The 16,717-nt window shown below is 57.5% G+C and overlaps 1 protein-coding gene across 38 annotated transcripts in view; it reads right to left on the bottom strand.

Annotated features, from left to right (window-relative positions):
* Plec (plectin) overlaps nt 1–16,717 on the bottom strand; it is a 61,352-nt gene that overhangs the window by 21,782 nt on the left and 22,853 nt on the right. For 6 of the 38 annotated variants that reach the window (XM_063264209.1, XM_063264210.1, XM_063264212.1 and 3 more), the window contains 4 exon segments: nt 1,718–1,779; nt 1,319–1,408; nt 451–528; nt 252–344 (listed from right to left, as the gene is read on the bottom strand). In XM_063264209.1, the coding sequence (XP_063120279.1) occupies nt 252–344; nt 451–528; nt 1,319–1,408; nt 1,718–1,779 (323 nt within the window). 38 annotated transcript variants of the gene reach the window in all.

Below are 16,717 nucleotides of genomic sequence, written 5' to 3' on the forward strand. Positions count from 1 at the left end.
AAATGCATTCCTCTGCAAGGAGGTCCTACTGGCTCTATCCAGCCACAGCCTGAGGGCACGGCATAGGCTGGTCTTGGAGACAGAATTACGCCCTGGAGCTACAAAGCCAGCTAGACTGGGCCGAGGCTGGCAGGAAAGCTAAGGAGCACTACCTTCCAGGCCACACCCTAGGCAGAAACAGAGCCAACCAAGCAGCAGTGGGGTCCACCAAATCCCTAGGGGAAGGTGGCTGGTACAGCATAGCCACCTACCTGGAAGTGCAGGATGATTGTCCAGATCAGGCCCAGGGTCAGCTTGGGGTTGCCATCGGCGATGTCATCATTTCTGATGTTCACCAACTTCACCTGAGAACAAATGGCTCAGTTAAACAACCCAACATTCAGGGAGGTGGCCAGGTTTGGGGCTTATGACCTAGAGCCTGGGGCCAGGTAGACAGCCTTCCTTACTTACCTGCCGATGTCGGAGATAGTCCAGGGCAATCTGAACGTTTTGCAGCTTGTGGAAACGCATCCTCCCCTTCTCTCGGGGCTGAGAGGAGGCAAGGCTCAGTTAGAGTCCACAGGGCAATAGTTGCTTCAAGGCCCAACCCTCCAGTCACCCCCAGAGCAGCAGCACCAACTAAACCAAGGGTCCCCGCCTAGTGCATCAACAGTCCCTCCATGATCCCAGGTTCACCCTCTGTAGCTGGATGACCACCAGCCCAGGGGCAGGCTCGGGAAACCTGCCACCCTGGCTGTGGGAAGGAAGGAAGGGAGTGGGAAGGAGACAATAGCCAGGAAGCCACAGGCGGAGGGCAGTGGCATTGGGTGGGTGGGGTCCTCAGTGGTACCCACTGCAGCTTCTTGTGAGTCTCTGGCCCAGCCCCAGGTAGGCAGCATGGAGGACAGCAGGCAGCTTGACACACAGCCAGATTGGACTGGCCGCAATCCCCAGGTGAGTTGGGCGGGCTCCACAGTCTTGGGAAGCCCAGGTGCCGCCATGTCAACAGGCACAACCACTCACCAGGCGTACACTCCTGATTACGTCCCGCTCCCTCGGCTGCCCAGCAGGGCAGGGCAAAGGGTAAAGGGCAGAGGTCAAGATTCAGAGTCCAAGCAGCAGAGAAACCAAAGCAGAGCAGAGCATGAGGTTACTGTGTTATAGCGGAGAACAGCGGGGGTCATGGCTGCCGATAGGCCTGGCCTTAGGCTATAATGCCAACGCCTTGGCTGTGAAGGAGCGGTTGGGGCTGGAGAAGGTGAGAGACCGAGCTGGACACGGAGTGGGTCAAAGGGGAAGGCCCCAAGGAAGGAAGAAAGGCAGGGACAGACACACATACCAGGCTGTCTCCTGAGAGGACTTCCAGCAGGGAGATGAGGTTGTGGCCATCACGGAGGTCTTCATACAGGTCACTGATGTGCCTTTGAGCCTGCAGAAATAGCAGGAAGCAAGACTGTCACAGGTAAGAACCCCCAGAGCTGCCTTGGGTATGGAGAAGCAGGGGCCTGGAGCACACCCCTGGCCCATGCAGACACCTACCTCTGCCCTCCAGTGCTACAGCAGAGCCCATGAGAGACCAGAGAGAAGAGGAAGAAAGAGACAGGAGTAAGTGTGGGAGGAAAGGACAGAAAATAACAGGTTTTGGAGATGAAAGGGGAGCTTAGGAAGTGTGAGAACACCCGGGGAGCGGGGGCGTGGGCTGGGGAACCCTCCCCACTCATAAGCAGGCACCACTAACCTTGATAAGGTGTTTATTGACCCACTTGGTGAAAGTTTTCTTCTGCACACGGTCTCGTTCATCTGGAGGAGACAAAAACCAGTTTACCTACAGCCTGGGAAAAACCTCGAGAGGCCTCCAGAGGTACAAACACAGTGGCCTGTTTTACCAAACCTTGGCCTGACAAGGCTCCACCGGGGCAATCCCTGGCCTTTCTCAGATCAGAAGACAGTGAGTGATCCACCAAGAAGCCTCCCCACACAGACACCAGAGACCAAGGAACCCAGGTCTAGCCAGGTTGCTGCTGTTCCAAACCTCTATTGTTTCTAAGACAGGAGGTCTAGAGTCACTGTACAGAGCCCACAGCATACAAGTCCCAGCCTGCCCCACCCCACATGCTGCCTCCCAGGCTGAGCAAGAGCATGGCAGGGCTGGGGCCAGCAGAGCTTTTGGAGGGAAAGTTGTCTCCCAGACAGGGCAACCGGCCTTCCCAGAGACACAGAGAGCCCTAGATACCCTGGCTTAAAGCTCAAGGGCCAATCAGTATTGAGCATGGATCACTGGCCCCCATCTTGGAGCCTGTCCCCGAAATCCATACCCTTATAACAGGGCCCCACCCCACTTTGTGCCAAAACTTCCTGGTACAGGAAGAATCCTTCCTGTCACCAAGTCCCTGCCCAGAAGAAATGCCAGCTACCTTTCTTGCCCTCGGAGGCCCTGAGCACAGCCAGGTAGAGGTTGTCCTCTGAGCTGGTTCTCTTGCTACCCAGGCCTTCAGGCTCGGGCACACGGAGCCGTTGCTGAGACATGGTGCTGCCCCTCCCCCTAGTCACACTGTCCCTCGGCTCTCAGGTGCTGTGCTCTGTCTGGTCTACACAGCCTTGTGCGGTGGTACACAGGCTGCTGAAGGCTGCCGGCCGCTCTGGACAGTAACTCAGCAGAGGTTCAGCTCACACTGAAGTTCCTGTGGCCACTCCCTTGCCTGCTGTGCTCCTAGCAAGGCCGTCCCACCCAACAAGCCTTACCCGGCCTTGCCCGCCCCCCAGAGGGGAGTGTCCCTGCGGGAAAGGAGGAAGGCAGCCCCTCCCCCATGGCCACACCCTCAGCCCACCAGAAACAGGAAACCCGGGTTTCCTTACCCACCCTACCCACAGCAGTAGGACATGGGTACAGAGATGGGGGAGGGGGGCTGCCCCCAGGATCACAAGGGAACATATACTATCACCATGGCCACCCAGAGGGACCTTATATCACTCTTAAAGAGCAGAGGTCCCCTACCACACAGGGGGGTTAGAGCATAGATTACAGACTACTTCCCCATAGACAAACTGTACAGTAAAGTCCAAGGGGTGGGGATCAGTTGCCTTTCTTCTTGAAGCTCCCCTAAATCATACCTCCTGCACCCAAGAGGAACTATGCCCTACCCAGTAGCCCCACAAATGCTGGGCTTTCAGGCCCTGCTGAAGGACCTCCTGGGTTTGGCAGGGTCTCCAACAGTCCAGCCCAAGCCAGCCCAGCCAGGCAAAGCACACCTCAGGCAAGAACAGCTCATAACTCAGTGGTGACTCATCCCAGCAGGGCAGCCCAGCCCAAGCTGCAGGGACACATCCCCAGTTGGGGTGGGAGAAAGGGTTGCTGGGGCAGCAAGGAACACACCGAGGGGCCACAGTCAGTGAGTCAGACCTGGGGGGGCCCGGTGCTGTGACTCACCAGAAAGGAAGCTGCACCTTGGGGCGGATGGGGATGTTTGCAGCAGGGTAGGTCTGGTAGATAGCAGCTGTTACAGGTTGTAAAGATGGAGGAGCGGGGTAAAGGGCAAGGGCCCCTGTGACCACACCTGTCTAACTACGTGTCTACTTTGAACCTCTGACTCCCTAAGGTCAGAAAGTGGAGCCACCTAGGGCCAGCATCTGGAAGTACCCAACCAACCCAACCCACTCTAGGAAAAAATGTACCACCCAGACCACAAGAATTTTCCAGCAGAGGCACTGATGTGATCCAGCTGTGAGCTGCGGAGAAACAACCCTCTTCCCAGGGGCTAGGGCCTCTATTCCGGGAAAAGTTGGCCCTGTGCTGCCCTGGCTGCTTCCCCAGTGGCCACAAGAGGGCACCAAAACTCTGTAGGGCAGAGCAGGAGCGAGTACTTGAGTAAGTTTTGGGAGAGCTTGAAGCCTTAACCCAGGAGAGCACATTGCACTCGGGTGTTATACACCTGAGGGTTCTCCTCAGCCTCCAACACAAGACCGTCTAGCTCTTTCCCTTTGACCCAGCAACCACTGCAACACACCAGAGATGACTCATCTCACTCCAGATGCCTTTTGAACCTCAAATCTGACTCTACGCTGGTCAGTGTTCTGGGTACTTCTCAAAGACCAGTCAGGAAGCAAACCCTTCAGAGGTGGAGGTGTGCCAACAGTGGCTGCACTGCTGCTGTGAGCTGTCACTCTGCTGACTGAGGGCACAGGCTCTGGAAATGGGCCAGCAGTTGAGCACAGAAATCTGAGAAATCACTAGAATGTGGGAGACAGGATCTAACATCAAAGATATACATGGACCCTCACTCAGGTTCCAGCCAAACGACTTTCCAGTCAGTGTCTTCGTCTTTGCCACTATCATGTTCTAAGGAAACTGTCTGGGAAGTGGGTTCAGCGCCAGGTCAGGGTTCCCACCTCCTGTAGCACTCATTCCCCTGAAAATGTTTGCCCTCATCTCTCCAACCCTGCCTGGCCCCTTGCCTCTTGCCCCTTGCCAGAGATGTCCCCTCTCCTGTTCATCCTCCTCACTCTCAAACCCACGGGTAACTGTTCCCAAGATAGGCAGCCCTGATCTGGCCAGAGCCCAGGCATGCCGTCAAACGCTGCTGCACACTTTACTGCGGCTGTCACCTCTCCAGCCAGCCAGATACTCCCCACCCCAATATTGTGTTGCACACCTGTAGAAGGCAGCTGACCCTCGGCACTAAGCCTCTCTGAAAAAGGAGATTATGGTCCTCTAAAGGAATGTCTTTCTCTGCTCAACATACACTCTCTCCTGCCTCTATCTGTCTCTCTGTTTCTCTGTCTCTCCTCCCACCTCTCCTCTGTCTCTCCGTCTCTGTCTCTCTGGGAGAGAACCTTGAAGGCGCCTGGGACACCACAAGTGGGAGGGCCCAGAGCCCCACCCTCAGCGCCCGAACCGCTCTGGGATTGTCCCCACGCTAAAGCACTAAGCCCGGAACCCTCTGGCCCGCCCACTTACCATCCCCCTCCTCCAGAGGAAAACCTATCCCTGAGCAAGACAACTCGGTCTTCCTCTCCAGGTGTTTCCGGAGCTCGGAGGCGGGGCTGTACCTGGGCCAAGCAACACCCCATCACAAGCGCAAGACCTGCCCACCAAACTAAGCGGCCGCACCCACCTACACAACACAGTTGCCCGTAGAGATAGCCCCTGCGAATCTGCTCACAGCCCCCATCCAGCCAGCAGGGCCGCTCCAACAGGACCTCCCTCTGCGAAGTGAAGACGCCCTTCGCTGCCCACGTCCCTGCCATTGCCAGGAGCCCCGAGCGCCCTGGGCTGTTCGCTAACAACACGGAAGCCGTGCCCGTGTTGAAGGCTGAGGGCCCTGGCGTGGCCTTCCACGTTCTCCCCCGCCCACCGGACGCAATACCCAGACCCGGAGAACCTGCCCCTGATGCAAGCGCCCCGCCCAGTGTGGGTCAGGAAGCCGCGCCCCAGCCCAACGGGAGCAAACTACCTCGCGGGAACTCGAGGGAACCAGGGTGCAGGTGCCCTCTAGGCCAAAAGGGTCTGGGAACTGTCCAGTGATCGGAGTTTTCCGGGATTCCTCCCACGCTCGGAGTAACTCTAAGACTAACGTCTGTAGCAGTGCCCAGCAGGATATGCAAGGGTCACCCGCCCTCAGAGCAGCTGAGGCAATGGGCAGAGTACAGAATTGCGGACGACCACGCCCACACCTGGCACTGCACTCCTAGTTAACCAAAAGGGGACACAGGGAGCCCTTTGCCTCATGTGGTGACAAGAAACCAAATTGAGCTCAGGAAGTCTTGGCCCCAAACGAAAAACATCTCCGAGGGGAAGAAGCTCTAGGCCTGTGCATTCTGTTGGATGCCCCTGATTGCAGCTGACTCACGGCTTCTGGGAAACCTAGAGCCACGCCTGGAAAACCCACGTCCGGACGATCTTCTGCTGGACGCTAAGACCTAGCAGGCCCGCTAGGGGGCAGTAGGCCACAAACACACTCCCATCAGTCCTGGCCTGAGCTGCATCTCATGAGGGCAGCACCTCTGGCCAGAAGCCCTGGTGCAGAACTGCCCAATCCCCAGGGACTGTCCCAGGCTCCATTCACTTCAGCCCCACCCCATCCTGCGGTGAGCATGGCCTCCTCGGACTATAGCCCAAGGGCTGGTGACTTTGAGGAGAGGGCAGAACATAGCCTAACTTCTTGCCCCACAACTGGTTCTGCTATGCCATGTTGGAAGACTCTTAGACAAACTTCCTTTGTGCAACTCAGCCTACACTCTGTGGGCAGGGAGGTCACTAGGCAGGCCCTGCAAAGATCAGTCTGCAAACCTGTCACTCTGGTTTTCACTGCTGTGGGGAGAGAGGGGGGCCTTTCTTTAGAAGATAGGCATCCCCACGGGCCTGTGCCTTCAATCCGGAGCTCACCCCACCTCTTTCCATTCACCTACCCAGGACCTGATGCAAGCTAAGCAGCCACAGAAGTTCTACCCCCAGCACATCCTAGGAAGTGGCAGGGCCTTCAATGCAGAATAGGCACAAGGGAGACAACGGGCTTTCACACTCACTGGTTTTTCACTCAGGGACAGGAAGAGGAGGGCTCAGGAGAAAGCAAGGGGCGGGAGGAAGGCGGACCCTCCACCCCTGCCCCGCCCCAGTCTCCTGTCAGGGGCGGTGGCCCAGGACAGTGGCAGAGGCAAGGGTGCTTACCTTGCTCATCCTGTGCCTGCCGATGCCCCTTACGCCAGTGCCATACAGCAGCCAGACTGACAACATGACCCACGACTACCAGAGAGGGAAACAGGCTGCCCGACGGCTCCATGGCTGACACACAAAACGGGCAGAGCCGTCCTCACAGGGACCAGCTGCTGCGAAGTCAAACAGCACCTCCCTGCATGGAGGGTGAGCGACGGAGCCCCAGGAACCAGAGCCCACTCTGCCTCCTGCTGCCCTGCCTTCAGAGACAGCCCTACTGTACTATCTGCACTCAGCCAGGGGACAATGTACAGTCCCCTCAGCACCAACTGCGCTCTTACCCAGCCTCCTCCCAGCCTCCTCCCTCTCGTGGCTCTTGGCCGCTCCCCACCCTCGCGCACTCCACACAGGGCCCAGCTCAGCTGTCTACGCAGAGCCACCGACGCTCAAGGTTAACTGGAGCCTTAACCCTTGCTTACCCACAGCCACACCCGCCAGAAGGAGGGGCCTGTAGCTCTTCTCCCCAAGCCTCAGCCCCCCAGCCTAGCCTGGACAGACTCTACCCAGGTCCTCCTTCCCAAGTCAAGCCTAATCAGCACTCCCTGTCCACATCAGGAGAACTGAACGCTCAGTCTACTTCCATGAGCGCCCTCTGGGAACAGCCACCAAGCACAGAGGGTGGACAGATGTCAATGCCCAGTCCCTCACTGCCCTCCCTACAACTGACCCCACCACACTAACCCCATCACACTGACTCCAGATGGGTGGGCTCCTCATAAACACCAAGGTCCAATGTGAGGCCTTGGACAGGGTCTGAGGGAGAGTCCAGGTGAGGCTAGGCGGGCGGGTGTATTCAGAGGAAAACAGGGGTCATGGCCTCCAGCCTAGCTGGGTTCCCAAAAGACTGAAGGGTTGCCCCACCTACCGGGCACGATCTTCATTGGGGACAGCGACAGGAGCCCACGGGGCCAACAGGGAGCGGGTGAGGGGCGTGGGGAGGGTCACAGGCCCCTCTAAGGCAGCAAGCCTGTAGCGGCAGTGGTGAGGCCGGGGAGGGCACAGCTTTCCAGCCGTGTCAGCAGAAGTTGGGGGAGGGGAGAGGCGCAGTGGGCAGGGGGCCCAGGGGGATATAAATATCCAAGAGGGCAAGCAAGGCCCGTCACTTGTCCAGACTTAGTACATGACGTATGGAGCCCAGGCTCACTGGAGTCCCATCTGGCTGGGCGGCCCCACAACACTTAGCCCCCTAGTGCTCTCTTTCCCCGGTCCCCCCCCCCGCCCAGCTCCCATGGGTGATACTATAATAAGGAAGTGCCTGGCATCAGGATCTACCATGGATGGAGACAGAAGTGGACTCAGGCTCATGTTCCCTTGGGAGAGGGTGCAGCCCACACCCTGACCATCTTCTGGGGTGCTCTTGGGAAATGCCACACGGGACAAAGAGACACCAATCCCTTTTCTCCCAGAGAGCTCTGTGCGAGTCACTCGACACAACACCTGGCCCCAGGGCAGACAGGACTGTGTCTCCAAGGTCAGACTACAAGTCAGAGACCCAGGCAACCCAAAACTGGAGCCTAAGCCACAAGAGCACTCGCCCACCTGTACCCATCAGGATGCACCGCCCACCGACTCTCCTGATACCCCAGGAGTTACAGGATGGGGAAACCCCCAGGCTCCCAGCATCCCTAGTCTGTGGAGGCACAGTGTCCACAAGTCAGCAAGCAGGCCCACAAAACATCCGCCATATGTAATACTGACCTGGACCCCAGTGCTTCCTGAGAAACACACTGCGTGTGCGTGTGTGTGTGTGTGTGTGTGTGTGTGTGCATCTGTGTGGAGGGGAAGACACAATCCCATCTCTTTCCTCCCAGGAGCCTGATCGCACTGGGCCAGGCCCATGGTCCTGAGTGACGTTCTGTAACGCTTCCTGCATCGAGCACCATGCTATTACAATCATAAGAACATCCTAGAGTCTTGGCTGTGAGCACATTAGCCAGATGAGGAAACTGGGGCCTGGTCAGAGTGAGAAGCTGGCCTGAGGCATCACAGGATCAAATGAGTCCCCAACATATATGGCCTCGATAAGACAACACAGCATAGCAAACCAGCCTTGGACCCTGACTGCTAATGTGGGACACCCTGTTCACACTGGCCAGAGGAGTGCATGAGAAGGCTGGGCCCACCACTGCCTCATAAACTAGCCTGTGGTGGTCAGTTCTGTGCCAACTGGGGTGGGGCATTGGAAGCCCCTTGAACAGGCCAAAGAGATACCTGATAACTGGCAGTGGACAGGGACAGAGACAGCCAGGCAAGGTTCAGCACAGAGAACAGAACAGCTTCTCTCTCAGCAGAGCCCGTGTCTCCACAGCCTCAGTGAGTCGTCCCCCAAAGCAAAGTGCCCTGGCTCTGAGCAGCCCCCACCACATTCCACATACCCTGGGCTAGCTGTGAGGGGCCATGCCATCCTTACGTCCAGGTGCCTGAGGTCATGAGAACTACAGTAGATGGCAGCCAGGCCTTCTTCCCTCCCCAGGACCTGTGCTCTGCCTAAGTCTCGGCTAGAGACTTTGGTCCCTCCTAACTCTCTAACCTCTACCTGAAGCCTCCACGGCTGCTGTGCCCTACCTTGGCCCAGCTGGATCAGCTCCTCCATGCTGTACATATCCATAGCTGAGGGCCAGGATGCGCTTGCTCCCACAGCCAGCAGAAAGGAAGGGAAGGCAGGAAGGAGGGGAGGGGTGGGAAGCAAAGGGAGGGCTTGCTAATGCCCTGGCCTCCACACCCCAGTAGTAGCTCCTCCTCATGACTGACTAAAGGGTCCCCATAGTCAGCCAGGCCCACAGAACCCAAGTCTGGTGACTGGCATCAGTGGGTAGCCTAAGCAGACCAATCTGGGGGTACAGAGGAAAGGCCTGCCTTAGTCCCTAAGTGCTGGGGTTTCAGGCCGTTGGTGTTCCCTACTGACTCTGCCAGGCTTAGCCCAATTCACCCCACAGCATCTACTTCCCTCCATACTCTCTCCTCGCCAGGCAAGCCCTGCCACCCCACTCACCCACACGTCAAACATCCACACGCTAAGGAGGCACATCCCATGTAGCTGCATGTGTGCGTGTGTTCATGTGCACACATACCATTTTGGGGGTACTAGGGAATCAAGCTCCACACCTTGACCGTTCTGGGCAACCACACAACTACTGACTCACACGCCTTGCCCCTGAATTCCTCCACTTAACTTTTTCCCTTTTTAGTTGTGTCATTCATTCATTCATTCATTCATTCATTCACTGGGGGGGGGTGCCACAGCATGAAGGTAGAGAGAGGCCAGAGGATACCTAAGGGGAGTCAGTTCCTTCCTTTCACCTTGTAGGTCCAGGGATCAAATGCAGGTCCTCAGACTTAACAGCAAGTACCTTTATTACCGGAACCATCTTGCTGGCCCCTGTCTACTTCTCCTTGGTATCCACATTCCCTCAGCCCCCAAAGCTGGTCCCCTCCCTTACCCAAGTCCCCTCTCAACTATCAGCCTCTAGTCTGAGGAAACATGACGTCTCCTAACCGTCCACATTTCCTTCCATCCGGCAGTATATAACCCGGGAGATGCAAACCTGATTAGTCCACGACATGGGTAAAAACCTTCCAGAGTTCTTCAGATTCCTCCCTGCATCCTAGCACCCCAATGAGCACCTAGAGCCATAGCCCACCTGAGCAGTGGGCAGAGGAAGGCCGGATAGCACTGCAGCCCCTATGCATGCCACACAGTGGAGGACCATGGGGAAAGCCAGGGTCCATCAGCCACATGCTGGCATGAAGACAGAACTCATGTCCATGTGGGGACTGTTACATGACAAGCTCTGAGAGCACATGCCTCAGGGTGCTCAGACATCTTTGCCCCAAACACTTCTGGATTGGTTCTGAATTCTGAGCCAGGCAAAATAGTATCTTTTGGAGTTAGAATGAAACTCACATACACAAACACATGGAAATCTCTGGATGCCTCCCTCCTCATGATAACTCCTCAACTGTCAGGCTGAGCTCTGATTGCTCCTAAAGCCACCTCCTACCACACTCTCCTCACCACATCTGAAACCACAAGATATGACACCCTCCACATAAGTGTGCTGATTGGAGACTGGGCTTGGGGGTGGGGGGGTATTCCCAATTCATTCTGCCAAATGTCTGGCTATCTGTCCAGGATTTTATGGACGGAGGTGGCCCACCTATCTGGGACCATGCTGGTGGCCAGCACCGCTGCAGCACAGACTAAATGTATTGCCCACCGGAGGGGCCGTGCTAGAGACAGTGGCAATCTGTGTGGCTCAGCTGCTTGGTGGTGGTGTTGTTGGTGTTGTTTTGTTTTGAGACAGTTTCTCCGTGTAGCCCTAGCTGTCCTAGAACTCTCTCTGTAGATCAGGCTGGCCCCTATCTCAGAGATCTGCCTGCCTCTGCCTCATGAGTTCTGGGATTAAAGGTGTGAGCAGTCCCTACCACCTAGCTTGCTGGTTCGTTTTTAACCCAAAGAAGCCAATGGTTTTAAGTGGCATCAGATCTGCCCCAGCCTGTAGTAGAGCTGCATATAATACCCCTGCCACCAGCCACACCCAGCATCTAAGGCCTGAGGCTCAGCCCTTGGGGGATGGGGGGGGCGGACGGGGGATTCGCCTTGGGCCCTGACTCAGTCTGAAGCTGGAGCTTATTTCCTGTTGGAAACTCTGAATTGCCACAAGCGGTTGTGGCTGGGAAGACTGAGTCACCTCCATCAGAGACGGGGAGGGAGGGTGCCCCCCTCTTTGCCCACTACAGCCACACCCAGAACCCCCTCCTAGTCCCACAGCCAACTGTTGGCCCAGTCCAGACAAGGACAAGGAAGTAAAGCAAGAAAAGCAGGGGAGGGCTCCCCTCCCGCTTACCACACCCAAAAGGACCGAGACACAGACATGGTTACAGGGAAGCTGGAGAGGCCATCGGCTTGCCTAAGGCCATGGAGAGAGCCAGGGGCCATTCAAATTCCCTGGCCCTCCCACCTACATTCATCACTCCAACAAGCTGTAGAAGTCCAACCCAGAAAGGCCAAGACTGAGGCTTCTGCTCAGGCAGCTGTGCCCAATGTACCATCTACCCTCTCTCCAGACTCCCTCGCCAACTCCTAGATAGTAAGTCCCTCCCCACATACTAAGGCACAGAGGAGGCCAGACACATACCAGGCCATTCTGGTGCCTGTAATACATGGGAATGCTGGTGGTCCTGGGAGGCCCTCAGCAGACATTAAGGACAACGTTCTCAGGAGAGCCTGCACAAGCATCAGGCAGCGAGCACATAGCCTTGAGGATAGAGGGGTGCTTTCTGGAACCCCTGGGCTAATGGGTTGTTATCCCATCCTCTAAGATCTTGTTCCCAGCTGGGAAAAACCAAGGCCCTTACCTAGACCATGGCTCTGTCGACATCCCCATGCCCTAGCCTCTGCCCCCCTAGGCAATGCTCTTCCCATCTCACCTAGAGCCACTCCACCTCCATATATCATGGCCAACTCCAAGTAGACCAAGCACCCAGTTATTCATGGGGGTCCTCAGTACTGGTCATGTAATACAGATTCTGAGCCACTTGGCCACAGGGGAAGACAGACTCAAGTCCCAGTGGACAAGCAGTTTGCCTGAGCCAGTCCCATGCCAGCAGATCTTCTATACACGCCCACTTCTGAAAAGAGGGGCCTCCAAAGGCCACTGAGATGGGGGAGGGGAGAAGGGCAAGGACAGTGCCTGAGAGGGGTACAAACAGGACTATGCCAACAGCTGGTCCTGCCAGTCTTAGGCCTAGAGGCCCCGCCCTCACCAGGATTTGCCTGGAGGAGCACAAGCCACGTGGGTCCATGGCTACAACACCCAGCACCCTCAAGCAGAAAAGGCGCCACCTGCTGATATGAACAGAACCCGTACACAATGTGCTGCCCACCAGAGCCCACCAGACCTAAGTCCCAGCACCAAAAACACCTACAGTCACTTCCCATCCCTCATGGCCTAGAGCCAAAATGCAGCTGACCTGTGGCTGGGGTGGGCTCTGGGCCTGGCCTGGCCAGGGTCCCCACGATGGTGGCAGACACCACAGGGGTTTCAGGTGCCCCTTCCTCACGCTCCTTCCTGCGATAGACCTGCCGCTCCTCCCGGGCAGGGTCCTCAGCTGGCAGAGGGCCCCTCTTTGGTGGACAGCCTAAGGGACCTTGCATGGTCTGCACATGGGGGGAGCGACGACGTGCAGGCATCACCATGGCAACAGGGCGGCGCACACGCTGCAGAGAGGCAGGTACGATCTCCGGTGGCAGGTGTAGGTACTGGCGTAGGTGGTCGATGCCCTCGTTGGTCAGGTACCAGTAGAAGTGGCACCAGGCAAAGGTCTCCCGCACCAGGCCCCGAGCTTTCAGCGAGGTCATGGCACGCATGACCTGTAGATTGGTGACGCCGGGCACATGGGGATGCAGGCTTCGGGGTCGCCGGTCCTTCTTGGCAACCATCACCCCCTCACGAAAGAGCACCTCATAGATGGCCCGAAGCTGGTCCAGTGGCATGAGCATGCCAGCCACCATGGCTGCTGGAAGCCTGCCGGTCAGCACCGGGTGAGGACAGCAGGTGGGGCACAGCCAGGAGGCTGATGAGGCTCCTTTGGCACAGGATGCGGCAGGGGCCACTGGCAAGTAGGCAGGCAGGCTCGGGTTCTAAGCACAAGGGCACAAGGGCGCAAGCTCGGGGGCAGTGTGGCTCCAGAGCCTTGCTCCGTGAATTCCTGCGCCGGCAAGGCTGCCTGTCTGAGCCTCCCGCCTGCCCGCCCTCCAGGACGCCTGGGCCGGCCCCCTCTGACTCAGCAGCAGGCCCGGCCCCTCCCACCCACTACTGGCAGGGCCCCTTGAAGAGTGGGGGGCACCAATAAACTGCCCCTCCCCACCCAAGCCACATAGCTCCAATGTCAGAAATTACATCTGTTTCTACACTTGTTCGAGGTTCCCAAGACTGTGAGGGCAGGGTGAAGTATAATGTGGATCAAGAATCACCGCCCCCCCAGATAAGATGGGCAGAAAACAGGGAGCAGAGAGAGGGTCCTCATCAAAAGGACAGCACCCCACCTCCCGCTGTGATCTCAGAGTGAGGTGGGTGTCATCTGACCACAGCTATCTAAAAGGAGGGGTTGCCCGAACTGGGAAACTAAAAGAATCCAAGGGAGGAAGGTTAGGGTACGGAGAGGAATCTGGGGGGTGGGGGGTGGGCAGAGACCTGAAGGAGAAGAACAGGGGGAGCAGCCAGGGCACACAGACAGTTGGCTGCAGACACCACCGCCACTGTGCATCAGAAAAGGAAAGAGACCTTGCAGTGCCCCTCTCTCACCAGATGACCACGGAACTTAGCACTTCCAGGCGGGATTAGGGCGGGTCCAGAAACAAAGCCACTTTCCAGTCCAGAGACCTCGGAAGGGAGCTCAGGCCCGAGGGTTCTGGGTGAGGCCTCTATCCTCCCACACCTTCAGCGCAGCTGCTGCAGACCAGGGACTCCCAGCTGCCATAGGGAATCAAAGTCATCAAGTCCCTGACACCCCCTGCTTGGTGGCCCTGACATCCAAAAATTCCCTACCCCCGGGCAGCTGAGGGGCAGGTGCTGTGGCGAGGACACGAGGACACCGTCAGGGACTGAAGTGAAAGGAAGAGGAATGACCACATGCCCGAAGGGCTGCCTAGCACTGCTGCCAGTTCTGCCCAGTCCTCACAACTGAGGGTCCCACACAAGGATGTAACCTGTGTTGGCTGTCACCACCTAACCCCCCAACTCTCCCTGTTGTGCTGCTCGAAACCCCCATACCATTAAGGCGCTCCCTAAGTGGACACACCCATTCCCACCAAGCACTGCAAACCCAGGAACTGATTATAAATAGGGCGGAGGCGGGGGATCCTGCGGTGGGAGGCGCTGGCCAGCGACAGGCGGGCAGCCAACAAAGCAGTGCGTGGGGCGGGTTTATGGGCTGTCACCATGGCGCCCCAGCAGACTCCAAACATACAGACACAGACCGGTGGCGGGTGGAAACTCTGAAGGCTCAGCCAACAGTTCCCAAAGCCTTCCCTGAGGCCAGCTCAGCCAGCTCACTGCGGCAGGGCTCTCCCTGTACCACGCCCCTAGCCAGACTGAAGCAGGAAGGGGGCCAGGCCCTGGGAGCCCAGCCCTGGAAGTGCAGGGTGGCACTAAGTTGGGTCTGTAGGGCCAAGAGTGTACAGTCACCACACCCACTTCCCTGCAGCACCTAAGGACTCTCCATACCAGTGTTTTAGTTATGGGACCAATACCAGCCCAGTTTTTAGAGCAAACAAGTTCCGACTCTCTTGGCCTGTCCCTCAGATTCCTCTCCACAGTAACCTGTACTCACCCCACGCAGAGATCCTATCTTCCTGACACGATTTCCTAACCTAATCCCATCAAATCTCTAATTCCCCACCCACGAAGCCATAACTCATCACCAACCCCAAATGATCCCAGCCACTTCCAAAGTCCCCTGAGCCCTTGGACCTGAAGACGCTTCTGCCCAGTCCCATATGGGTGCCCTTACAGTAACTAAGTCAACCCAGCCATCGTCCCTATCCCACCTTTAGGCAGGAGAGGGCAGTAGCTCCCAGCAGCAGAACCAGTGTGTAGGGAATCTCTCCTCCCTCCCACCAGCCAGAGCACCTGCAAGCCTGAGACCGCAGGGAGGAGGAGCCTAGAACAACATGTCCTCCCACATCTGCCCCCACGTGCTCAGGCACACACACAACCCTGTCTGGGTTTGCTTGTCTTCAGGGTCCCTGGGCTCAGGAGAACTCTGTGTGTCCTCTCCTACCTTGCAGAAACACTGAGAAGTTGCTGATTCAGCACTGAGAGAGCCCCAGCAGCACTCCCTGGGAGGCCCCTTCAGGTTTCCAGAGCAACCAGACAGCGCCCTTGGGCAGTCCCTAGCCCCCCAACCCTGGACAAAGAGCCACAGTGTGGCCTTTCCCAGGGCCAGCCCGTCTGGCGCCTAGTGCCTTGGGCATGAAGGTCCCCACAGGCCTATACTACCCCCTCATACACCAATCTGTGAGGCATCTGGCCCAGGCGGAGGAGTGCTGACTGCTCCAGGGCCAAAAGCCCGCCCTCCTACTACTGCGGCTGCTGCAGTGCACGCTGCAGGGCTGCAGAGCGGCTACTGTAGCTCCCCTCACCCAGCCCTTGGAGGAAACCTGGAAGGGCATGAGCCTGGGGTCCTCCACCTGCAGCCCCGCACTTTTCAATGTTACCAGGGAGACAGCAGACCCTGACAGTCAACCGTGAGTTGCTGCACCCAGCCAGAGGTCAATGGGCGTCCGAGAGCCAGGCTCCTCCAGACGTACCTTTGAGGGAGCTGATTTCATGCTGGATGGCTCTCGAGGGGTCCATGTCTTCACTTAGGGGCTGAGAACGGTGTGCTGCAGTCCGTGCCCAGGACTGCACAGCACCGCACTGCCCAAGGCCACCACTGCAGCCTGAAGGAGGAGCTGGGAGGTGTGGGGCAGGACTTGCTAGCCAGAGGCGGAGCTTCTGCTGATCAATGGCCAGGACACGGTGTCCAAAGCGCATGCTCCAGGCCATGCACCATGCTGCCCCTCCCCTTCTACGCAGTCAACAAGAGCTTCCTAGCCAATAAAGTCCAGCCAGACTGCCCAAACACCAGATAACACCAAGTAAGTATGCACAGCCAGCACCACAGTCCAGGTATGCTACCTGACAGCCATATGCATGGCCTGCAGGTCGTACCTACACCGAGCCTGTCCAGCACACTGAGGCCTCAGCCACCTATCAGCTCCCTGCAGGTGACAGAGTCTAGACCTACAACCTCCTACTGTGCCCCAACCAGCAGTGTGCCCCTTCCCTCGGCCCTGTCCCATCCAATGTCTTTTCAGGTGGTCACCCCACCATCCTAGGTATCCCAGCCTTTGCCTCTCCAGCCAGGCTGTACTTGGCATAGTCTGTCTGTCCAGCTCTGTAGCATCCCAGCACACACTGACCCTGTGGCTCAGGACACAACTCTGGGGTCACCATCCTTCATGCCATCCTCACAAGGCTTCCT

The sequence above is a fragment of the Rattus norvegicus genome, chromosome 7 (assembly GCF_036323735.1).
Source record: "Rattus norvegicus strain BN/NHsdMcwi chromosome 7, GRCr8, whole genome shotgun sequence".
In the NCBI taxonomy this organism is placed as follows: Eukaryota; Metazoa; Chordata; class Mammalia; order Rodentia; family Muridae; genus Rattus; species Rattus norvegicus.